This window comes from Pristiophorus japonicus, chromosome 26, assembly GCF_044704955.1.
Source record: "Pristiophorus japonicus isolate sPriJap1 chromosome 26, sPriJap1.hap1, whole genome shotgun sequence".
NCBI lineage: Eukaryota > Metazoa > Chordata > Chondrichthyes > Pristiophoridae > Pristiophorus > Pristiophorus japonicus.
The window spans coordinates 6,950,416-6,975,311 of NC_092002.1; the positions used below are offsets into that span (position 1 = coordinate 6,950,416).

Genomic DNA, 24,896 nt, shown 5'->3' on the forward strand with positions numbered 1-24,896 from the left:
CTATAAAGCGCTTTGGGACGTCCGGTGGTGGTGAAAGGGCGCTAGAGAAATGCAAAGGCTCTCTTTCCTGTTAGCTCTCCAGCCTGTTGTTCCCTGCCCCTCAATGCATTGGGTCTGGCCAATGAGCGTTGCTGGAGGTGACAAGGCTGCTCAACTTACCCAGGCTTGGCCAAGGCGTTACTGGAGCCCTTACTTGGGCACAGTGACCATGTGAGAAGAAATGGGTGGAAGAGGGGCTGGAGTATAAATGGACCGTGCGGCGCACTGAGCTCCCTGGGTCACCTATTGCAACGCAAGGTGTGAGGACTGTGCAGGGGACAAGCGCTCCAGATCTAGTTTGAGCAGTGCTGCAGGTAAGAGCCTTTGAAGACAAGAGATCTTCCAAAATTCACCAAGAGGCGAACTATCAGCATTTTTTAAAAAAAAATCTTGAATGCAAAAAAGAAATTCAGCCTGCTTTTGGATGTTTTAAATGTTTTTGCAATGCTAAATTCTGCAAGACTGAGCGACACAAGTTCGTGATTAAATCTTAGAGAGAATGCACCATTTTAGGGGAGAGAAAGTTGGGAGCAGAACTGCATCAGCAAATTGCAACTTTTAATGCAAACTTTCTCCTGCGATAATTTGAAGGAGTTCCGTCCAAATTTCGCTTCAGAAGACTGGATAGCTCTAAATGCACGAGAAGAGCAGCTGAAATATGTCCGCATTTTAAAATCTCTTTTTAAGCAAAGAATTCCTAATTCGCAATCAGATTAATTTGCACTCGTGCATTAATATATGTGTTTCCAATTCCACTGCGAATTATTTATGAAGCGCAATTAATTGCAACAAGAAAGACTTAAATTTATATAGCGCCTTTCACGACCACCGGACGTCTCACACACACACACACACACACACACCCAAGACCAGTCTTCTTGCAGCCAACAGGATTATTCGCCACTCGGGGTCTCCGCGCCGGAGTTTGCGGTGTTCTCTCAGTGGAGAAGACAGTCTCTCGAACCTGCAAAAAAAAAGTTATGCTGCGCCTGGCCAAACGATTTGCGAGAGGCGTCGGACTCGTTCGCAGAGCCGTCGCAAACGGTAGGATCGCAGAGGGAGGGCAAGTTCTGGCGCAAGTTGCGGCGCAAAGCCCGCCGATCAAACCAGCGCCGGTCCTTTGCACAGATTTCCCCAATTCTCCTGGTCGCAACAGACCGCGCAAGGCTTCCAATTAAGCCGATGGCAAGTCACCAACGCTTTAGCTCGGTTGCAGTCAGAGCTTTGGCTGCAACTGTCTATTTGTAGACTTGTACTTATTTGGATTCCACGCTGTTCAATTTGAAAGAGAAGACTTGCATTTCTATAGCGCCTTTCACGGCCACCAGAAGTCCCAAAGCGCTTTACAGCCAATGAAGTACTATTTTGAAGTCTAGTTGCTGTTGTAATGTTGGAAACGCGATAGCCAATTTACGCACAGCAAGCTCCCAAAAAAGACTTGCATTTATATAGCGCCTTTCGCAACTACCGGACATCCCAAACGCTTTATAGCCAATGAAGTACTTTTTTGAAGTGTAGTCGCTGTCACCACGTGGGAAACACGGCAGCCAATTTGCGCACAGCAAGCTCCCACAAACAGCAATGTGATAATGATCAGATAATCTGTACTTGTTATGTCGATTGAGGGATAAATATTGGCCCCGGGACACCGGGGAGAACTCCCCCCTGCTCTTCTTCGAAATAGTGGCCGTGGGATCTTTTACGTCCACCTGAGAGAGCAGACGGGGCCTCGGTTTAACGTCTCATCTGAAAGAAGGCACCTCCGACAATGCAGCGCTCCCTCAGTACTGCACTGGGAGTGCCAGCCTGGATTTTTGTTCTTAAGTCTCTGGAGTGGGACTTGAACCCACGACCTTCTGACTTCGAGAAACAAAGGGAGGGAAAGAAAGATTGGATGAAGATAGCTAGGAAAAAAGAGACAGAAAGGGCAAGTAAGGAAGAAATGTAAGAAAATGTTTAAATCTCCAACAACAATTTACTACCTGCAGGAGTGAGACTCGACCATTGAAATTGTTCCCTCTCTGCACTGGAGCAATTGATTGACATAGCATTAGCGACTAGCGCGCTAATTAAGAGCCCTAGCTTTCTGCAGTGAGATTAATGGGAAAATAATTCGCCAATCCAGCAAGTTCCTAAAAATAGCAGAGTCTAAAGGGCACGATGCCGTTTCTACAAACCAAACAGCTGAACAGCGAAAATCAATCAGCTAATTCTGCAGCTTCACCAATCACAAAGAATCTCTTCACCCTCCGAACTTGCTGGCGGATTAACGCCAAATAAGGACTTCCATTTATATAGCACCTTTCATGACCACCGGAGGTCCCAAAGTGCCTTTTGAAGTGTAGTCACTGCTGTAATGTGGGAAACACGGCAGCCAGTTTGCGCACAGCAAGCTCCCACAATCAGCATTGTGATAATGACCCAGATCATCTGTTTTTTTATGTCAATTGAGGGATAACTATTGGCCCCGGGACACTGGGGATAACTCCCACTGCTCTTCTTCGAAATAGTGGCCGCGTGATCTTTTACATCCACCCGAGAGGGCAGACGGGGCCTCGGTTTAACGTCTCATCTGAAAGACGACACCTCCGACAGTGCGGTGCTCCCTCGGCACTGTGCTGGGAGTGTCAGCCTGGATTTTTGTGCTCAAGTCCCTGGAGTGGAACTGGAACCCACAACCTTCTGACACAGAGGCGAGAGAGAGAGTGCTGCCTACTGAGCCAAGGCTGACACTGTCATTGTCACATCGCCTTTTGTGGGAGCTTGCTGTGCGCAAATTGGCTGCCGTGTTTCCCTACATCACGGCAGTGACGATGCTCCAAAAATCACCGAATTAGGCTGCGAAGATCTGGAGGTCGCGAAGGTTGCTGCACGAATGTGAATTCCCGATTTTAACTGGCACCACCGTATCTGCGACTGGCTCCCCCCGATGGACACGCGTGCAATTACATACTGTGTCCTGTATAAGGTGAGTTTCTTTACCTCAGCGTTGGCGTTTCTGCCTCGGAGTCAGAAAGTGGCGGATTCGAATGCCACTCAGGGCGTTGCCGGCAAGCGGGGATCAGAGTTCCGGCTCGGAATCCCGGGATGGCACCCAGTGGGATATCCGCGGCCCGCTAGCTGTGGGTGGTCCCGTTTCCCATTCCGCCCCCCCTCCCCCCCCTTCCATTATCGTATAGGGATATGGGCGCCCATGAAACCCTCCCCCTCTATTGGCTGATTTACGTGAAGGAGCGTCCACCACTGTTCCCATTAATCCCCGCACAGGTTGTCCAACGGTGGAACCCCGCAGGCGCGTGCAGGCATAAACGGGCCGTGCAGCCAGTTAAAGGACCCCCCCCCCCCCCCCCGCATGCACCAAAATAAAAATCGCAAGGGAACATCGGCGTTCACCTCGCGGACTGTCCTACCATCAACCACCCCGCCAATCCTCGCACGGTTCTCCAAGGGAATCATGTGAGGATACCAAAACTGTTTAATGTGGAGAAAATCACAACAGCAAACTTCGGGAGTACAGGCAGGAGATTGAGGAGTAAAATGACGACACTTTAGGGTGAGAAATTCGGTTGGTTAGCGCCACCCGTTGAGCACCCCAAACTTTATATATTTCTATAGCGCCTTTCCCGACCACCAGATGTCTCGAAGCGCTTTACAGTCAATGAAGCACTTTTGGAGTGCAGTCACTGTGGGAAACACGGCACCCAATATGCGCACAGCAAGCTCCCACAAACAGCAATGTGATAATGGCCGGACCATCTGTTTTTGTTATGTTGGTTGAGGGATAAATATTGGCCCCAGGACACTGGGGACCGGGGATAAGTCCCCTGCTCTTCTTCGAAATAGTGGCCATGGGATCTTTTACGTCCACCTGAGAGAGCAGACGGGGCCTCGGTTTAATGTCTCATCCGAAAGACAGCACCTCCGACAGTGCAGCGCTCCCTCAGCACTGCACCGGGAGTGTTAGTCTAGATTTTTGTGCTCGAGTCTCTGGAGTGGGACTCGAACCCACAACCTTTTGGTTCAAAGGCGAGGGTGCTGCCCACTGAGCCACGGCTTACCCGTATATTTTCCAGGGTGTGCTGCTATGCCCAGCCATGTTCATTGTTTGTACGCTTGTCAGCCAAGAACTATAGACCAGTTAGCCTAACATCTGTGGTTGGGAAAATGTTGGAGTCCATTATTAAAGAAGCAGTAGCAGGTCATTTGGCAAAGCAAAATTCGACCAGGCAGAGTCAGCATGGATTTATGAAGGGGAAGTCATGTTGGACAAATTTGCTGGAGTTCTTTGAGGATGTAACAAACAGGGTGGATAAAGGGGAACCAGTGGATGTGTATTTGGACTTCCAGAAGGAATTTGACAAGGTGCCACATACTGCACAGGATAAAAGTTCACGGGATTGGGGATAATAGCATGGATAGAGGATGGCTAACTAACAGAGAACAGAGAGTCAGGATAAATGGTTCATTCTCGGGTTGGCAACCAGTAACTAGTGGGGTGCCGCAGGGATCAGTGCTGGGACCCCAACTATTTACAATCTATATTAACGACTTGGAAGAAGGGACTGAGTGTAACGTAGCCAAGTTTGCTGACGATATAAAGATGGGAGGAAAAGCAATGTGTGAGGAGGACACAAAAAATCTGCAAAAGGACATAGACAGGCTAAGTGAGTGGGCAAAAATTTGGCAGATGGAATATAATGTTTGAAAGTGTGAGGTCATGCACTTTGACAGAAAAAATCAAAGAGCAAGTTATTATTTAAATGGAGAAAGATTGCAAAGTGCTGCAATACAGCGGGACCTGGGGGTACTTGTGCATGAAACACAAAAAGATAGTATGCAGGTACAGCAAGTGATCAGGAAGGCCAATGGTATCTTGGCCTTTATTGCAAAGGGGATGGAGTATAAAAGCAAGGAAGTCTTACTACAGCTATATAAGGTATTGGTGAGGCCACACCTGGAATACAGCGTGCAGTTTTGGTTTCCATATTTACGAAAGGATGTACTTGCTTTGGAGGTATAGAATCATAGAAAATAGGTGCAGGAGCAGGCCATTGAGCCCTTCGAGCATGCACCACCATTCAATATGATCATGGCTAATAATGCACTTCAGTACCACATTCCTGCCTTCTCTCCATACCCCTTGATCCCTTTAGCCGTAAGGACTGTATCTAATTCCCTTTTGAATATATCCAATGAACTGGCCTCAACAACTTTCTGCGGTAGAGAATTCCACAGGTTCACAATTCTCTGAGTGAAGAAGTTTCTCCTCATCTCGGTCCTAAATGGCTTACCCCTGATCCTTAGACTATGACCCCTGGTTCTGGACTTCCCCAACATCGGGAACATTCTTCCTGCATCGAACCTGTCCAGTCCCGTCAGAATTTTATATGTTTCTATGAGGTCCCCTCTCATTCTTCTAAATTCCAGTGAATATAAGCCTAGTCGATCCAGTCTTTCTTCATATGTCAGTCCTGCCATCCTGGGAATCAGTCTGGTGAACCTTCGCTGCACTCCCGCAATAGCAAGAATGTCCTTCCTCAGATTAGGAAACCAAAACTGAACACAATATTCAAGGTGTGGCCTCAGCAAGGCCCTGTACAACTGTAGTAAGACATCCCTGCTCCTATACTTAAATCCCCTAGCTATGAAGACCAACATGCCATTTGCCTTCTTCACTGCCTGCTGTACCTGTATGCCAACTTTCAATGACTGATGTACCATGACACCCAGGTCTCGTTGCACCTCCCCTTTTACTAATCTGTCACCATTCAGATAATATTCTGCCTTCCTGTTTTTGCCACCAAAGTGGATAACCTCACATTTATCCATATTATACCGGTCTGCCATGCATTTGCCCACTCACCTAACCTGTCCAAGTCACCCTGCAGCCTCTTAACATCCTCCTCACAGCTTTCACCACCACTCAGCTTAGTGTCATCTGCAAACTTGCAGATATTACATTCAGTTCAGAGAAGGTTCACTCGGTTGAATCCGGGGATGAGGGGTTTGACTTATGAGGAAAGGTTGAGTAGGTTGGGCCTCTACTCATTGGAGTTCAGAAGAATGAGAGGTGATCTTATCGAGACGTATAAGATTATGAGGGGGCTTGACAAGGTGGATGCAGAGAGGATGTTTCCACTGATGGGGGAGACTCGAACTAGGGGGCATGGTCTCAGAATAAGGGGCCGCCCATTTAAAACTGAGATGAGGAGAAATTTCTTCTCTCAGAGGGTTGTAAATCTGTGGAATTCGCTGCCTCAGAGAGCTGTGGAGGCTGGGTCATTGAATAAATTTAAAACAGAAATCGATGGTTTCTTAATCGATAAGGGGGCGGGCAGGGAAGTGGAGCTGAGTCCATGATCAGATCAGCCATGATCTTATTGAATGGCGGAGCAGGCTCGAGGGGCCGTATGGCCAACTCCTGCTCCTATTTCTTATGTTCTTATGTTCTAACTGAGCTGATCGCTGCTTGATTTTTTTTTTCCTCTCTGCTTGGTGTTTTTCAGGACTTGCCCGACCAACAATCATGCCTTTCGGTAACACGCACAACAAATGGAAGCTGAATTATTCAGCGGCGGAAGAGTTCCCCGACCTGAGCCAGCATAACAACCACATGGCCAAGGTTCTGACTATGGACATCTACAAACAGCTCCGGGACAAGGAAACTCCCAGTGGCTTCACCCTGGATGACTGCATCCAGACCGGCGTAGACAACCCAGGTGAGAGGGAGGATGTAAGGAGACACGTCGCTCCACGCCCCATCCCCCCCCCCCCCCACACAGTCCAACATAGTTCCCCCCCCCGCCAATCCTAACCCCCGCCACAGCCTCCAGTCGCGCACAGGTTGCTCCGAACCACCTCGCCCCGATCCCGTTCACACACCTCGTCGCCAACGTTCCCCGTTGCCCGCCGCGCAGGTTGGCCACCGGCTGACCAATGGAACACAACGCCCAAGCGCGGAAATTTAAATATTCCACGCAACCCATTGAAGGGGCCATGCACCCACAAAAAAGCTCTTTTATATACCTTCCTGCTATCCTCTCCTTTATACACCTTACTGCTATCATCTCTTTTACACACCTTACTAACCGCAATCTCTTTTCTACACCCCAACGCAATCTCTTTTATGCTCCTTACAGCTAGCGTCTCTTTAATACACCCCACCGCCATCCCTTTAATACACCCCACCGCCATCCCTTTAATACACCCCACCACCTTTCCTGCAGTTCCCGTGTTGGAATCTCTCCAATCAGGTTTGCACTGCTGCCACAGCACCTGCTCACAAAGGGACTCTCTCCAATGCCCATGGTGCATTATCCCGCCTTGTCCTCATAAGAACGTTTGAATTAGGAGCAGGAGTCGGCCATTCGGCCCCTCGAGCCCGCTCCGCCATTCAATAAGATCGTGGCTGATCTGATCTCGGCCTCAGCTCCACTTCCCCGCCCGCTCCCCATAACCCTCGACTCCCTTATCCTTCAAAAATCTGTCTATCTCCACCTTGAATATATTCAATGACCCAGCCTCCACAGCTCCCTGGGGCAGAGAATTCCGCAAATTCACCACCCTCAGAGAAGAAACTTTTCCTCGTCTCCGTCTTAAATGGGCGACCCCTTACTCTGAAACAATGTCCCCTAGTTCTAGATTCCCCCACGAGGGGGAAACATCCTCTCTGCACCTACCCTGTCAAAGCCTCCATCAGAATCTTACACGTTTCAATAAGATCACCTCTCTTTTATGCAACTCATCCATTTCACTGTGGCCTTGCAAAACTCATTCCGTTCCCCAGTCTATAGCACAGAAGACAAATTATTTGCTCAGAGCCGATTGCGAGGGAGTGTTGCATTGTAAATTGTGCGGGAAAGGGGGGGTAATTAATTATTTGCTGTTTCTATAAATGGCAGCCTCTTTGCCTTGTTGGGGAACAGACTGCACTGCAGTTCCACCCAACCTGTATTGGAGAGAGGAGATGGCGGTGTGTGACCTTCTGTTCGTGGGTCCTCCGTGGCTGGAACGGGGAGAGCAAGCAATGGCGCACCTTGACGGGAGTAGGGAACTCGGGGAGGGGGGGGGTCGCAGGTCATTGCCGCCGTGTTTTGGAGATGGTGACACCGGCTGAGTGGAGATTTTAATGGCGGGCGGTAATCACGGCCAAATTCGGTTTTGCCGTGCATGGGATGAGAGCGCGCCGCTAAAAGTGGCGTTGCACGCTCACCCCCGGGCGTTAACGGGGCGCGGGCTCAGGGAGCTGACCAAATTTCCCCACGGGAGTTGAAAAAACTGGGGGGGGGAATAAGTTTCCAAAAACTTCTGACCCCCCCCCCCAAACTTTCCCGCTGGTCCCATCAATACTGAAAAAAATTATCACCACTTACCTTGCTCCCTGGACGCTCCCGCCCCAGGGCACCCGATGTCCCACCATCTTCCCCCAGGCTGTACGCACGCCTGCCGGTAAGGCCACCGTACTCGCCAAATCTCGGTGCCGCGGCGGCAAGGGGACGTGGCACGCTCGATGACGTCACCACGAGGGCGGCGGCCGAGCGCACAGCGGTACGTCCTGGCCCCACCGCCCGACTCAATTCACCGTGAGCCCAGGGACCCAGTCACTGCCGACGGTACGGACTTAGCCGCCGGTTAAGCTGCCCCTCTCCGGTGGCGACGAGTGGCGTTGCAAACGGAATTTTGACCCCCGCAATGTGTGGCAAAGGGGGAACGTTTTCAGTGTGGCAGAGCTCTTCGGTCTCAGATACTTCAGGGAAGGCAGAGTCACCCCATTCGATACACTAACCTATCACGGGGCAATGATGTACCAACAACAACCTCTATTTACATAGCGCCTTTAACGAGTGAAACGTCCCGAGGCGCTTCACAGGAGTGTTATGAGACCAAATAATTTGACACCGAGCTGCATAAGTAGAAATTAGCGCAGGTGACCAAAAGCTTGGTCAAAGAGGTAGGTGTTAAGGAGCGTCTTGAAGGAGGAGAGAGAGGTAGAGGGGCAGAGAGGTTTAGGCAGGGAGTTCCAGAGCTTGGGGCCCAGGCAGCTGAAGGCACGGCCACCGATGGTGGAGCGATTATAATCAGGGATGCTCAAGAAGGCAGAATTAGAGGAGCGCAGACATCTCTGGGGGTTGTGGGGCTGGAGGGGTTTACAGAGATAGGGAGGGGGCGAGTGCCATGGAGGGGTTTGAAAACAAGGATTAGAATTTTGAAATTGAGGCGTTGCTTAACCGGGAGCCAATGTAGGTCAGCGAGCACAGGGGGTGATGGGTGAGTGGGACTTGGTGCGAGTTCGGACACGGGGGCAGCGAGCACAGGGGGTGATGGGTGAGCGGGACTTGGTGCGAGTTCGGACACGGGGGCAGCGAGCACAGGGGGTGATGGGTGAGCGGGACTTGGTGCGAGTTCGGACACGGGGGCAGCGAGCACAGGGGGTGATGGGTGAGTTGGACTTGGTGCGAGTTAGGACACGGGGGCAGCGAGCACAGGGGGTGATGGGTGAGCGGGACTTGGTGCGAGTTCGGACACGGGGCAGCCGAGTTTACGTAGGGTAGTATGTGGGAGGCCAGCCAGGAGTACGTTGGAATAATCAAGTCTAGAGGTAACAAAGGCATGGACGAGGGCTTCAGCAGTGGATGAGCTGAGGCAGGGGGCGGAGACGGGCGATGTTACGGAGGTGGAAATAGGCGGCCTCGGTTATGCTGTGGATATGTGGCCGGAAGCTCAATATGACGTCAGGTCCTGGTGTGATCGCCACACTGTGCCATTTACCGGGTTTTTTTTGTCGATATCCCTCAGGCCATCCCTTCATCATGACCGTGGGCTGCGTTGCTGGCGACGAGGAGAGTTACGAAGTTTTCAAGGGTCTCTTCGACCCCGTCATTCAGGATCGCCACGGGGGCTACAAGCCAACTGACAAGCACAAGACTGACATGAACAACGAGAATCTGAAGGTTTGCACTTGGGCCGTGTGGAGGCTTGCTTTGTGGTCGGGGCCAAAGTTCCCTTTTCTATAGACCGGGGCAACTCCAAGAGCAACAAAGAAACAAAATAAACACGCTGCTTGGTGGGGGTTAGTTATCACAAAACCTTGGTCTGGAGGGCCTGAGGAATTGCATACATCATCATCATAGGCAGCCCCTCGGAATTGAGGAAGACTTGCTTCCTTTCTTAAAATGAGTCCTCAGGTGGCTGGAACAGTCCAATACGAGAGCCACCGTCCCTGTCACAGGTGGGACAGACAGTGGTTGAGGGAAGGGGTGGGTGGGACTGGTTTGCCGCACGCTCCTTCCGCTGCCTGCGCTTGCTTTCTGCACGCTCTCGGCGACGAGACTCGAGGTGCTCAGCGCCCTCCCGGATGCACTTCCTCCACTTAGGGCGGACTGGTCTTTGGCCAGGGACTCCCGGGTGTCGGTGGGGATGTTGCACTTTATCAGGGAGGCTTTGAGGGTGGTCCCTTGTAACGTTTCCTCTGCCCACCTTTGGGCTCGTTTGCCGTGAAGGAGTTCCGAGTGGAGCGCTTGCTTTGGGGAGTCTCGTGTCAGGGGCATGCGGACAATGTGGCCCTGCCCAGCGGAGCTGGTCGAGTGTGGTCAGTGCTTCGATGCCGGGGATGTTGACCTGGCCGAGGACGCTGACGTTGGTGCGTCTGTCCTCCCAGGAGAAATTACATACACCGCTTGTGCAGCACAGAAAGAGGCCAATCAGCCCAACGGGTCCGTGTGTCGGTGTTTATGCTCCACACCAGCCCCCTCCTGCCGCTCTTCAACTATTTTTGTAAAACAATAATTCGAGTGTCCCCTTATTAAAGGGGCACTAAAACCGAGAAATGAACCAATAAAACTTTAAAAAGTATAATTGGTCAAATTGAAATTTGGTTGCCGGGGGTGATGATGGACTCCAGTCCCTCCGGCACCCACCTCTCGCGGAAGGCCGCGAACGTACCGGTGGACACCGCGTGCTCCATCTCCAGGGACACCCTGGCTCGGATGTCCCACCCATCTTCATCTCACGCCCCACTCCCCCCACCCCGCCGAGAGAAAAGTCTGTTGCGCGCCCGCCCCCCGGGCGTTGCAAAAAAGGGGGGTCAATTTCAAACCCCCTCGGTCTCATCAGTTATTATTCATTATTTTGTTCTTCAGCATGTGGGACGCGCTGGCTGAAAGGGCGATGGGAGCCGATTCAGGAGGAACGTCCAAAAGGGGAAGTGGATAGATACTGGAAGGGGATCAAGTTGCTGGGTGGAATCAATTGGATCACTCTTTCAAAGATCTGGCACAGGTCCGATGGGCCGATTGGCCACCTCCTGTGTCCTAGAATCATTAGAATGTTACGGCACAGAGGAAGCCATTCGGTCCATTGTGCCCGTGCCAGCTCTTTGAGAGCTCTCTCCAATTAGCCACGAAATCTTCTCTGCCTCTCTAAGCCCTCGACGTCCTTCTTAAATTGTGATGCCCAGAATTGGCCACAGTATTCCGTCTGGGGCCTGAGGAATGGTTTCTAATCTGCTTTTGTACCCTATAGCGCTCTCTCAAAACCCAGGAGCCCGTATCAAATTTAGCCGAGGCTGACCCAATTTCTTTTCGTCAGCTGTGGTTCAGTGGGCAGCACTCTCTCTCGCCCTCCTGAGTCAGAAGGTTGTGGGTTCGAGTCCCACTCCAGGGACTTGAGCACATAAATCTAGGCCGACACTCGCCGTGCAGTGCTGAGGGAGCGCCGCACTGTCGGAGGGGCAGCGCTGAGGGAGCGCCGCACTGTCGGAGGGGCAGCGCTGAGGGAGCGCCGCACTGTCGGAGGGGCAGCGCTGAGGGAGCGCCGCACTGTCGGAGGGGCAGCGCTGAGGGAGCGTCGCACTGTCGGAGGGGCAGCGCTGAGGGAGCGCCGCACTGTCGGAGGGGCAGCGCTGAGGGAGCGCCGCACTGTCGGAGGGGCAGCGCTGAGGGAGCGCCGCACTGTCGGAGGGGCAGCGCTGAGGGAGCGCCGCACTGTCGGAGGGGCAGCGCTGAGGGAGCGCCGCACTGTCGGAGGGGCAGTGCTGAGGGAGTGCCGCACTGTCGGAGGGGCGGTGCTGAGGGAGCGCCGCACTGTTGGAGGGACAGTACTGAGGGAGCGCCGCACTGTCGGAGGGGCAGTACTGAGGGAGCGCCGCACTGTCGGAGGGGCGGTACTGAGGGAGCGCCGCACTGTCGGAGGGGCAGTACTGAGGGAGTGCCGCACTGTCGGAGGGGCAGTACTGAGGGAGCGCCGCACTGTCGGAGGTGCCGTCCTTCGGATGAGACGCTAAACCGAGGCCCCGCCTGCTCTCTCGGGCGGATATAAAAGATCCCCACGGCCACTATTTCGAAGATGAGTTCTCCCCGGTGTCCAGGGGGCCAATATTTATCCAACACTCAACATAACAAAATCGGCTTATGTGGGTCATTATCATGTTGCTGTTTGTGGGAGCTTGCTGTGTGCACATTTGCGGCCGCGTTTCCCACGATACGATCGTGACTACACTCCAAAAAGTACTTAGTTGGCTGCAAAGCGCTTCGAGACGTCCGGTGGTCGTGAAAGGCGCTATATAAATGCAAGTCTTTCTTTTGACACCGTTCAGGGCGGCGACGACCTTGACCCCAACTATGTGTTGAGCAGCCGAGTGCGCACTGGTCGCAGTATCAAGGGCATTGCCCTTCCCCCCCACTGCAGTCGTGGAGAGCGACGCCTCATTGAGAAGCTCTGCATTGAAGGTAGGTCAGCGGCCGGCGAGGGGGATCGGTGCGGGGGGGGGGGGGGGGGGGGGGCGTGGCCTCAGACAGTAAACGGGCGGACGGTCAAACCCGTCCGTCTCCGCGCCCTTTGACCTTTTCTGTCAGCCACGGGCTCAGTGGGCAGCACTCTCTCTCTCGCCTCGGAGTCAGAAGGTCGTGGGTTCAAGTCCCACTCCAGGGTCCCGAGCACAAATAATCCAGGCCGACACTCCCAGTGCAGTGCTGAGGGAGCGCCGCACTGTCGGAGGGGCAGTGCTGAGGGAGCGCCGCACTGTCGGAGGGGCAGTGCTGAGGGAGCGCCGCACTGTCGGAGGGGCAGTGCTGAGGGAGCGCCGCACTGTCGGAGGGGCAGTTCTGAGGGAGCGCCGCACTGTCGGAGGGGCAGTGCTGAGGGAGCGCCGCACTGTCGGAGGGGCAGTTCTGAGGGAGCGCCGCACTGTCGGAGGGGCAGTGCTGAGGGAGCGCCGCACTGTCGGAGGGGCAGTTCTGAGGGAGCGCCGCACTGTCGGAGGGGCAGTTCTGAGGGAGCGCCGCACTGTCGGAGGGGCAGTTCTGAGGGAGCGCCACCTGTCGGAGGGGCAGTGCTGAGGGAGTGCCACCTGTCGGAGGGGCAGTGCTGAGGGAGTGCCACCTGTCGGAGGGTCGGTACTGAGGGAGCGCCGCACTGTCGGAGATGCCGTCTTTCGGATGAGACGTTAAACCGAGGCCCCGTCTGCCCATTAGGGAAGGAAATCTGCCACCCTTACCCGGTCTGGGCCTATGTGTGACTCCAGACCCACAGCAATGTGGTTGACTCTTAACTGCCCCTCTGAAATGGTCGAGTAAGCCACTCGAGGGGCAATTAGGGATGGGCAATGCCGGCCTTGCCAGCAATGCCCACATCCCTTGAACGAATAATTAAAAGAATAAACACAACTGGCTGGGCCCAATGGCCTGTTTCTTGCCCGGTATGTTTGATGTAATTCTGATTCTGTGTCGCTGGGTCAAAATCCTGGCACTCCCTCCCTAACAGCACTGAGGGAGTACCTTCACCACACGGACTGCAGCGGTTCAAGAAGGCGGCTCACCACCACCTTCTCAAGGGGCAAATTAGGGATGGCCGATATGTGTGTGTACCAGATTGATCAGTAAAATAATGATATCGAAACTTTATTCACCTTCAATGCTCCCCCGAATTGGCGCACGGTCTCTTTAAGCGGCTACGCGGACCATTCAAATCTTTGCGTGCGCGCAGTTTCCTCCGTGCGAGCGGCTGGCGTGGGAACCCCAGACCGCTGCGCGGCTTAACGGGAAGGTTGCCTGCCGCCCTCCCCTCTCCCGCGCTGGAGCTCGTGTGAAATTCACGACTGTAACGTCCGTGCCCGTGAGAATGCTCACGGGTTTGTGGAGCTGTTGAGCCGGGAGTGGCTTATTAGCCAGTCACGTGATGTTCGCAAGACTCAATAAAACCCCGGCCCGTTGGGTTCGGGGGATCAACGATGGGGCAGGTGGTTGTGAGCCTGGTGGATGAATGTGTCGCGCGATTGTTAAACCTTTTGCTGATAAACCAACTGGTTCTGAATAGCAATAATTCTTAAGCAAAGAACCCCAGTGAAGCAAATACATCACAGCGACAATCTCGAAAACGGCCCGCTAGGCTTCGGTTTTTGTCAAAGATTTAACCGCCGGTCGGTCCCCTCATTTCGAGTTTGTGTTTTGAAAGCAAACACGCAGGTGCAGCAAGCAGTCAGGAAGGCAAATGGTATGTTGGCCTTCATTGCACAAGGGTATGAGTACAGGAGCAAGGATGTCTCACTAGAGTTATACAGGGCCCTGGTGAGACCGCACCTGGAGTATTGTGTGCAGTTTTGGTCTCCTTACCTAAGGAAGGATATACCTGCCATAGAGAGTGTGCAGCGAAGGTTCACCAGACCGATTCCTGGGATGTCCGGACTGTCGTATGAGGAGAGATTGGGTCGACTGGGCCTGTATCAATAGAGTTTAGAAGAATGAGAGGGGATCTGATTGAAACATATAAAATTCTGACGGGGTTGGACAGACTGGATGCGGAGAGGATGTTTCCCCTGGGGCTGGGATGTCTAGAACAAGGGGTCACAGTCTCAGGATACGGGGTGGGAAATTTAGGACCGAGATGAGGAGAAATGTTTTCACTGAGAGGGTGGTGAACCTGTGGAATTCTCTACCACAGAAGGCTGTGGAGGCCAAGTCACTGAATATATTTAAGAGGGCGATAGATGGATTTCTAGACACAAAGGGCATCAAGGGGTATGGGGAGAAAGCGGGAGTAAGGTGTTGAGATAGAGGATCAGCCATGATCATATTGAATGGTGCAGGCTCGAGGGGCCGAATGGCCGACTACTGCTCCTATTTTCTATGTTTCTATGTTAACGACTGATTCTCCCTCGACAGCTCTCAACAGCTTGACCGGTGAGTTTAAGGGCAAGTACTACCCCCTGTGCACCATGTCCGACGCAGAGCAGCAGCACCTGATCGACGAGCATTTCCTGTTTGACAAGCCCATCTCCCCACTGCTCCTCGCCTCCGGAATGGCCCGTGATTGGCCCGACGGCAGAGGCATTTGGTGAGTGTCCGCCAAGCGCGCTCGGCCCGCCCGTGCCGTTCAACAGCATCAACCAAAGAAAAAGACTTGCATTTATATAGCGCCCGACAGGTCAGATGCAGAGAGGATGTTTCCCCCTCGAGGGGGGCATAGTTTCAGAATAAGGGGTCGCCCATTTCAAATGGAGAGAAGGAGGAATTTCTTCTCATGAATCGGTGGAATTCTCTGCCCCAGAGAGCTGTGGAGGCTGGGTCATTGAATATATTTAAGGTGGAGATAGACAGATTTTTTTGAACGATAAGGGAGTCGAGGGTTATGGGGAGCGGGCAGGGAAGTGGAGTTGAGGCCAAGATCAGATCAGCCGTGATCTTATTGAATGGGGGAGCAGGCTCGAGGGGCCACACGGCCGACTCTTGCTCCTATTTCTTACATTCTTATATTCTTTCGTGACCAACGGATGTCCCCAAGACGCTTTACAACCAATGAACTACAGCGACTGTACATAACGTAAGAAATAGGAATCGGCCATTCGGCCCCTCGAGCCTGCTCTGCCATTCAATGAGATCACGGCCGACATTCTACCTCAACTCCACTTTCCCGCCCTAACCCCTTGATTTCCTTAATATCAAAAAATCTGTCGATCTCTGTCTTGAATATACTCAACGACTGAGCCCTCTGGGGTAGAGAATTCCAAAGATTCACAACTCTCTTCACAAAATTCCAAAGATTCACAACTCACAATTCCGGGATCAGAGATCACGCCCCGACTCCGGGATCAGAGATCACATCCCCGGGATCAGACAACACGTCCTGACTGATCATATTGAATGGTGGTGCAGGCTCGAAGGGCCGAATGGCCTGCTCCTGCACCTATTTTCTATGTTTCTATGTTTCTCTGAGCGAAGAAATTTCTCATCTCACCCCATCAGCATAACCCTCTATTCCCTTCTCCCCCATATGCTAGTCCAGCCTCCCCTTAAATGCATCGATACTATTCGCCTCAAACCCTCCCTGTGGCAGCGAGTTCCACATTCTCACCGCTCTCTGGGTAAAGAAGTTTCTCCTGAATTCCCTGTTGGATTTCTTGATGACTGTCTTATATTAATGACCCCCTAGTTTTGGCCTCCCCCACAAGGGACAACATCTTCTCCACGTCTACCCTATCGAACCCCTTTCATAGTTTTCAAGGCCCCAATCAGGGAACATCTAAGCCTTCCCTTTTCTGGAGATAAGATCCCCCAGCCAGTCCAATCATTCTCTTGGTAGTGACGCCCTTGGTATTCCTTGCATTGTGGGCAGCCACACAACGTTGTCCCGGGTCGGTCACGTAGTCTGGACTCCTCTCTGCTCCCATCGCCCCATAATCTGGGCACCCCACTGCAGGTCATCGTGAGTTATTGGCCCCCCCCCCCATCCCGAGGGTGAGCGCCGTTGCCTGGACACCAAGCATGCTGGGACTGGAGGAGAAAAAGACTTGCATTTATATAGCGCCTTTCACGACCATCGGATGCCCCCAAAGCGTTTTACAGCCAATGAAGTACTTTTTGGAGTGTAGCCACTGTTGTAATGTGGGAAACGCAGCAGCCAGTTTGCGCACAGCAAGCTCCCACGCACAGCAATGTGATAATGACTCAGATCATCTGTTTTTGTTATGTTGATTGAAGGATAAATATTGGCCCCGGGGATAACTCCCCCTGCTCTTCTTCGAAATAGTGCCATGGGATCTTTTACTTCCACCCGAGAGAGCAGACGGGACCTCGGTTTAACGTCTCATCTGAAAGACGGCACCTCCGACAGTGCGGGGCTCCCTCAGCACTGCCCCTCCGACTGTGCGGTGCTCCCTCGGCACTGCCCTTCTGACTGTGCAGTGCTCCCTCGGCACTGCCCCTCCGACAGTGCGGCGCTGCCTCAGCACTGCCCCCCCGACTGTGCGGCACTCCCTCAGCACTGCCCCTCCGACAGTGCGGGGCTCCCTCAGCACTGCCCCTCCGACAGTGCGGCGCTGCCTCAGTACTGCCCCTCCGACAGTGCGGGGCTCCCTCAGCACTGCACTGGGAGTGTCAGCCTAGATTTTTGCGCTCGAGTCCCTGGAGTGGGACTTGAACCCACAACCTTCTGACTCAAGAGGTGAGGGTGCTGCCCACTGAGCCACTGTATAGTGAGCAAGAAATGGGTCCAGGGCATTGGTGTTGGAAGGGTATGATAAATGTAGCACTTGTGTGGTTGACTCCAGTTTTTCTGGTGCATGAATGATTTTGGTGTCGCCATTTTCTTTGATGGAAACAGGCATAATGATGATAAGACCTTCTTGGTCTGGGTCAACGAGGAGGATCATCTCCGTGTCATCTCCATGCAAAAGGGCGGCAACATGAAGGAGGTCTTCAGACGCTTCTGCGTTGGCCTGAAGAAGGTAGAGTGTGTCCGCGAATCGCGTTCTGAGCTGTCCCGTCGACTCCTGCTGTGAGTGCGCGTGCGGACGTTGGGCGAGGGCGTGCTTGGGCATTCCTGGTATAGCTCCACATTGGAGACACCAGCCCACACTCTCAGCTCAGTGAAGACTTTGCCCAAGAATGACGGGGGTGGGGGGGGGGGGGGCATCGTTGGTGCCTTCACGGCGAGGAGGAGATTGGTGAGGGTGAGGGTGAGGGATGTACTTACTTGTAACCGGGGCTCATGGTCCTCGCCTCCATTTGTAAGAAATAAACCCCAATAGAGAATTGGAGGACGATATCAGAAATGCGAGGGTGTACATATCAGGAAAGAATGAACAGGCTGGGTCTCTTTTCTCTTGAAAAAATAAAGGCTGAGGGGTGAGCTGATAGAGGGTCTTTGCAATGATGAAAGGTTTTGATAGGGTGGATACAGAGAGAACGTTTCCACTTGTGGGGAAGAGCATAACTAGAGGCCATCAATATAAGATCGTCACCAAGAAATCCAATGGGGGAATTCAGGAGAAACTTCTTTACCCAGAGGGCGATGAGAATGTGGAACTCGCTGCCACAGGGAGGGGTTGAGGCGAATAGTATCGATGCATTTAAGGGGAGGCTAGATAAATACATGAGGGAGAAGGGGATCGAGGGTTATGGTGATGGGCTGAGGTGAATAGGGGTGGGAGGAGCCTAGTGTGGAGCATAAACCCCGGCACGGACCCGATGGCCTGTTTCTTCACTCAGAGGGTGGTGAACCTGTGGAATTCTCTACCACAGAGGGCTGTGGGGGCCAAGTCACTGAATATATTTAAGGGGGAGATAGATAGATTTCTAGACACAAAAGGCATCAAGGGGTATGGGGAGAAAGCGGGAATAGGGTGTTGAGATAGAGGATCAGCCATGACCGTATTGAATGGCGGTGCAGACTCGAGGGGCCGAATGGCCTACTACTGCTCCTATTTTCTGTGTTTCTGTGCTGTAAATTTGATGTAATCAGACGCTTTCATTCTAAGACTATAACCCTCTCCCCCCCCCCCCCACCCCCGATACAGATTGAAGACATTTTCGTCAAGGCAGGCCGTGGGTTTATGTGGAACGAACATCTTGGTTACGTCCTGACCTGCCCATCTAACCTGGGCACCGGTCTCCGCGGTGGTGTCCATGTCAAGCTCGCTCACCTGTGCAAGCACGCCAAGTTCGAGGAGGTCCTCAAGAGAACAAGACTGCAGAAACGTGGCACCGGTAAGGGCCGGCTGCTGGCTCCGCTCGACAAGCCGTGGCCAAATTCCCCGGCTCCGTTGGCTGGTCTGTGCTAAATTGGCGTCCATACCAGGGCGGCAGTGCAGATGGCTCAAGCTGGCTTCAAGTTGCTGTTGGGGAGGAGTTAAACTAATATGGCAGGGGGATGGGAACCAGTGCAGGGAGACAGAGGGAAACAAAATGGAGACAGAAGCAAAAGACAGAAAGGAGATGAGTATAAGTGGAGGGCAGAGAAACCCAAGGCAAAAAAAACAAAAAGAAGTGCCACTCTACAGCAAAATTCTAAAGGGTCAAAGTGCATTAAAAAGGCAAGCCTGAAGACTCTGTGCCTCAATGCGAGGAGTATTCGGAATAAGGTGGATGAATTAACTGTGCAGATAGCAGTTAACGGATACGATGTGGTTGGCATCTCGGAGACATGGCTCCAGGGTGACCAAGGCTGGGAACTCAACATGCAAGGGTATTCAACATTTAGGAAGGATAGGCAGAAAGGAAAAGGAGATGGGGTGGCGTTGCCGGCTAAAGAGGAAATTAATGCAATAGTTAGGAAGGACATTAGCTTGGATGATGTGGAATCGGTATGGGTGGAGCTACGGAATACCAAGGGGCAGAAAACACTAGTGGGAGTTGTGCACAGACCTCCAAACAGTAGTAGTGATGTTGGAGAGGGCATCAAACAGGAAATTAGGGGTGCATGCAATAAAGGTACAGCAGTTATCATGGGTGACTTCAATATGCACATAGATTGGGCTAACCAAACTGGAAACAATACGGTGGAGGAGGATTTCCTGGAGTGCCTAAGGGATGGTTTTCTAGATCAATATGTCGAGGAACCAACTAGGGGGGAGACCATCTTAGACTGGATGTTGTGTAATGAGAGAGGATTAATTAGCAATCTCGTTGTGCGAGGCCCCTTGGGAAAGAGTGACCATAATATGGTGGAATTCTACATTAGGATGGAGAAGGAAACAGTTAATTCAGAGACCATGGTCCAGAACTTAAAGAAGGGTAACTTTGAAGGTATGAGGCGTGAATTGGCTAGGATAGATTGGCGAATGATACTGAAGGGGTTGACTGTGGATGGGCAATGGCAGACATTTAGAGACCGCAAGGATGAACTACAACAATTGCACATCCCTGTCTGGCGTAAAAATATAAAAGGGAAGGTGGCTCAACCGTAGCTATCAAGGGAAATCAGGGATAATATTAAAGCCAAGGAAGTGGTATACAAATTGGCCAGAAATAGCAGTGAACCTGGGGACTGGGAGAAATTTAGAACTCAGCAGAGGAGGACAAAGGGTTTGATTAGGGCAGGGAAAATGGAGTACGAGAAGAAGCTTGCAGGGAACATTAAGATGGATTGCAAAAGCTTCTATAGATATGTAAAGAGAAAAAGGTCAGTAAAGACAAATGTAGGTCCCCTGCAGTCAGAATCAGGGGAAGTCATAACGGGGAACAAAGAAATGGCAGACCAATTGAACAAGTACTTTGGTTCGGTATTCACTAAGGAGGACACAAACAACCTTCCGGATATAAAAGGGGTCAGAGGGTCTAGTAAGAAGGAGGAACTGAGGGAAATCCTTATTAGTCGGGAAATTGTGTTGGGGAAATTGAAGGCCGATAAATCCCCAGGGCCTGATGGTCTGCATCCCAGAGTACTTAAGGAGGTGGACTTGGAAATAGTGGATGCATTGACAGTCATTTTCCAACATTCCATAGACTCTGGATCAGTTCCTATGGAGTGGAGGGTAGCCAATGTAACCCCACTTTTTAAAAAAGGAGGGAGAGAGAAAACAGGGAATTATAGATCGGTCAGCCTGACATCGGTAGTGGGTAAAATGATGGAATCAATTATTAAGGATGTCATAGCAGCGCATTTGGAAAGAGGTAACATGATAGGTCCAAGTCAGCTTGAATTTTGAAAGGGAAATCATGCTGGACAAACCTTCTGGAATTTTTTGAGGATGTTTCCAGTAGAGTGGACAAGGGAAAACCAGTTGATGTGGTGTATTTGGACTTTCAGAAGGCTTTCGACAAGGTCCCACACAAGAGATTAATGTGCAAAGTTAAAACACATGTGATTGGGGGTAGTGTGCTAACGTGGATTGAGAACTGGTTGGCAGACAGGAAGCAAAGAGTAGGAGTAAATGGGTAAATGGCAGGCAGTGACTAGTGGTGTACCGCAAGGTTCTGTGCTGGGGCCCCAGCTGTTTACACTGTACATTAATGATTTAGACGAGGAGATTAAATGTAGTATCTCCAAATTTGCGGATGACACTTAAGTTTGGTGGCAGTGTGAGCTGCGAGGAGGATGCTATGAGGCTGCAGAGTGACTTGGACAGGTTAGGTGAGTGGGCAAATGCATGGCAGATGAAGTATAATGTGGATAAATGTGAGGTTATCCACTTTTGTTGTAAAAACAGAGAGACAGACTATTATCTGAATGGTGACAGATTAAGAAAAGGGGAGGTGCAACGAGACCTGGGTGTCATGGTACATCAGACATTGAAGGTACAGCAGGCGGTTAAGGCGGCAAATGGCATGTTGGCCTTCATAGCGAGGGGATTTGAGTACGGGGCAGGGAGGTGTTACTACAGTTGTACAGGGCCTTGGTGAGGCCACACCTGGAGTATTGTGTACAGTTTTGGTCTCCTAACTTGAGGAAGGACATTCTTGCTATTGAGGGAGTGCAGCGAAGGTTCACCAGACTGATTCCTGGGATGGCGGGACTGACATATCAAGAAAGACTGGATCAACTGGGGTTGTATTCACTGGAGTTCAGAAGAATGAGAGGGGATCTCATAGAAACATTTAAAATTCTGACGGGTTTAGACAGGTTAGATGCAGGAAGAATGTTCCCGATGTTGGGGAAGTCCAGAACCAGGGCGTCACAGTCTAAGGATAAGGGGTAAGCCATTTAGGACTGAGATGAGGAGGAATTTCTTCACCCAGAGAGTGGTCAACCTGTGGAATTCTCTACCACAGAAAGTTGTTGAGGCCAATTCACTAAATATATTCAAAAAGGAGTTTGATGTCGTCCTTACTACTAGGGTGATCAAGGGGTATGGCGAGAAAGCAGGAATGGGGTACTGAAGTTGCATGTTCAGCCATGAACTCATTGAATGGCGGTGCAGGCTAGAAGGGCCGAATGGCCTACTCCTGCACCTATTTTCTATGTTTCAGCATTCCTGGAACAGGGAGTAGGAAAACTCAACCAACAACCTTGCTCCCAACAATGTCCGTTTTGCCTCAATTGATGGCATTGACCTTCCATAGCCCTCTGGGGCAGAGAATTCCAAAGATTCACCACCCTCTGAGTAAAGAGGTTTCTCCTCATCTCAGTCCTAAATGGCCGACCCTTTATCCTGAGACTGTGTGACCCCTGGTTCTAGACTCCCCAGCCCAGGGGAAACATCCTCCCTGCATCTACCCTGTCAAGCCCTGTAAGAATGTTGTATGTTTCAATGAGATCACCTCTCATTCTTCTAAACTCTAAAGAATATCGGCCTAGTCTACTCAATCTCTCCTCATAGGACAATCCCCCCATTCCAGGGAACCAGTCTGGTGAACCTTTGTTGCATTCCCTCTATGCAAAGCTTTCTAAACACTTGCTCAGGCTAATATTTTGAAGTATTTTTACTCCTTTGGTACATTTTGTCCCGTTTTCAATTTGAACGTCAGTGCAGTAACGAGGGAGCTCTGTATGTTGGTCATAAAGTCCTCCTGATGCAAGGTTAAACTGACGTCTTGTCTGCCAATTCTGGGGGATATTGAAGATCTTATGGCAGAATAGAGAGTAGAACATTCTCCCAATGTCCTCAACCACCACTGAAATCAAGTAAATTAGTTATTCATCTTGCTACTTGTCGGATGTGACTAGCTGCCATATTGGCCAACATAAACAAAATGGCTGCCATATTGGCCAACATAAACAAAATGGCTGCCATACTGGCCAACATAACAAGGGTCGATTGCACATCAAGGTAACTCTCAATACTCAAAGCACTTTGCAATGTTGGGAGACGACGCCCCAGCACTACAGACCTCTCTTGCGCTATTGGTCACCCGGGTTGTGTAACGGTACACTAACCATCTTTTTGTTTGGCCCGCCAGGTGGTGTTGACACTGCAGCTGTTGGCAGCGTCTATGACATCTCCAACGCCGATCGCCTGGGCTTCTCCGAAGTCGAACAGGTCCAGATGGTGGTGGATGGCGTGAAGCTGATGGTTGAGATGGAGAAGAAATTGGAGAAGGGTCAGAGCATCGATGACCTGATGCCAGCCCAGAAGTAAACCAGCAGAGGGAGGAACAGAGGAACTCTGAGCTGCCTCGGAACATCACAGGTCATGAACTTTGAACTTTTGGAGGCTCCTATACTTCTTGGCCACTGCCTTGTGTCTCGAAACAGGAGGACGACATCTTTGAGAAATTAGAAGATTGGTTTCATCAGGGGAAAGAGTCACTAGACACCTTTTAACATCAACGGCAAATTAAAAACATGGCCCCAACACTCTGGCCTCTTGTCTCGTTTGTGTCAATGAGTTGGGATATTGTAGAGATGAGAAAGTTAATTTCAGAAATCATCACAAATTGCGTGTGTGTACGTCAGCTGTGGCTCAGTGGGCAGCACTCTCTCTCGCCTCTGAGTCAGAAGGTTGTGGGTTCAAGTCCCACTCGAGCACATAAATCTAGGCCAACACTCCCAGTGCAGTGCTGAGGGAGCGCCGCACTGTCAGAGGTGCCGTCTTTCGGATGAGATGTTAAACCAAGGCCCCGCTCACACACGTGGGTGTAATAGATCCCAGAGCATGTCGAAGAAGAGCAGGGGGAGTTCTCCCCGGTGTTCTGGGGCCAATATTTATCCCTCAATCAGCATCACTAAAAACAGATTATCTGGGTCATTATCACATTGCTGTTTGTGGGAGCTTGCTGTGCGCAAATTGACTGCTGCGTTTCCCACATTACGACAGCGGCTACACTCCAAAAAGTGCTTCATTGGCTGTAAAGCGCTTTGAGACATCCGGTGGTCGTGAAAGGCGCTATAGAAATGCAAGTCATTAGCACGATTTCCCCCTCTAGGTGGACACCCAATACCTAATTTCAAATGGCAAATTTTTGACACACACTTGTGTCATGTCCCCATTAACCACCACAACAAACAGTTCTTGGGACGAGAGAGAAATCCTGCAACACCCACCGTGACAGACTGATAATATTGTTTTGTCATCAAGTGCCCTCGGCAACCTGTTTCACCAAGTAGTTACAGCACAGAAACCCTGCCCCCACTCGAGCCTCCTCCCACCCTCCTTCATCTAACCCCATTAACATGTCCATCGATTCCTTTCTGCTCATGTGTTAATCCAGTTTCCCTTTAAAGGCCTGGGTGTCAGTATCGCCCGGGGTCTCAATGGGTAACCGTAAGCTGGCCAATATTGGGAGTATTGTTCCATTAGTTTCAAATACCCGGTCAAGCACAAGTCCACGGAGGATGGGCTTACAAGTGGGTTTTCCCTGCCCACCAGAGTCAGCACATGCACGCGAGACCTTTCCAATGGATATTAACTGTTATGTGTGTAACCCTTGGCAACCTGTATCACACCACCACCAGAGGGCCTACCTGTTGGAGTCCCAAGGGGATCCCAGCATCCCTTGGGAGCACGGTATATAAGCAGGCCTCCCACGCTGTACCAGCACTCTGGAGTTTAATTAAAGTAGCTAAGGTCACACTTACTCATTGCATACAGTGCTCAGTTGTATCACTATTATGAGCGTAACAGTAATGGTGATGGAAAACAGTTACTGTGATTGCCCGATATAAACAGTCGGCCATATTAAGTATGGGTTGCTTACATCATCATCATG

At 51.4% G+C, this 24,896-nt stretch overlaps 1 protein-coding gene across 2 annotated transcripts; it reads left to right on the forward strand.

Annotated features, from left to right (window-relative positions):
- The first annotated feature begins 244 nt into the window (after positions 1 to 244).
- Positions 245 to 23,544, forward strand: LOC139239151 (creatine kinase M-type). Of its 2 annotated transcripts, none has more exons than XM_070867731.1 (8): positions 245 to 353; positions 6,546 to 6,758; positions 9,835 to 9,989; positions 12,632 to 12,764; positions 15,195 to 15,366; positions 17,632 to 17,755; positions 18,827 to 19,016; positions 23,148 to 23,544. In XM_070867731.1, exons 2-8 carry the CDS (start codon positions 6,566 to 6,568, stop codon positions 23,324 to 23,326), a joined length of 1,146 nt encoding a protein of 381 aa, XP_070723832.1. In that variant the 5' UTR covers positions 245 to 353; positions 6,546 to 6,565; the 3' UTR covers positions 23,327 to 23,544. The 2 variants fall into 2 exon arrangements, with proteins under 2 accessions (XP_070723832.1, XP_070723833.1); XM_070867732.1 differs by lacking the exon at positions 245 to 353 and adding an exon at positions 2,983 to 3,007.
- Positions 23,545 to 24,896: the final 1,352 nt, after the last annotated feature.

What these genes read in the sequence shown, in the direction of transcription:
- LOC139239151 (XM_070867731.1), top strand. Translation starts at nt 6,566, where the DNA reads ATGCCTTTCGGTAACACGCACAACAAATGGAAGCTGAATTATTCAGCG. An exon ending in GACCGGCGTAGACAACCCAG is followed by an intron (nt 6,759 to 9,834) that starts GTGAGAGGGAGG and finishes GATATCCCTCAG; the next exon opens with GCCATCCCTTCATCATGACC. An exon ending in TGAACAACGAGAATCTGAAG is followed by an intron (nt 9,990 to 12,631) that starts GTTTGCACTTGG and finishes GACACCGTTCAG; the next exon opens with GGCGGCGACGACCTTGACCC.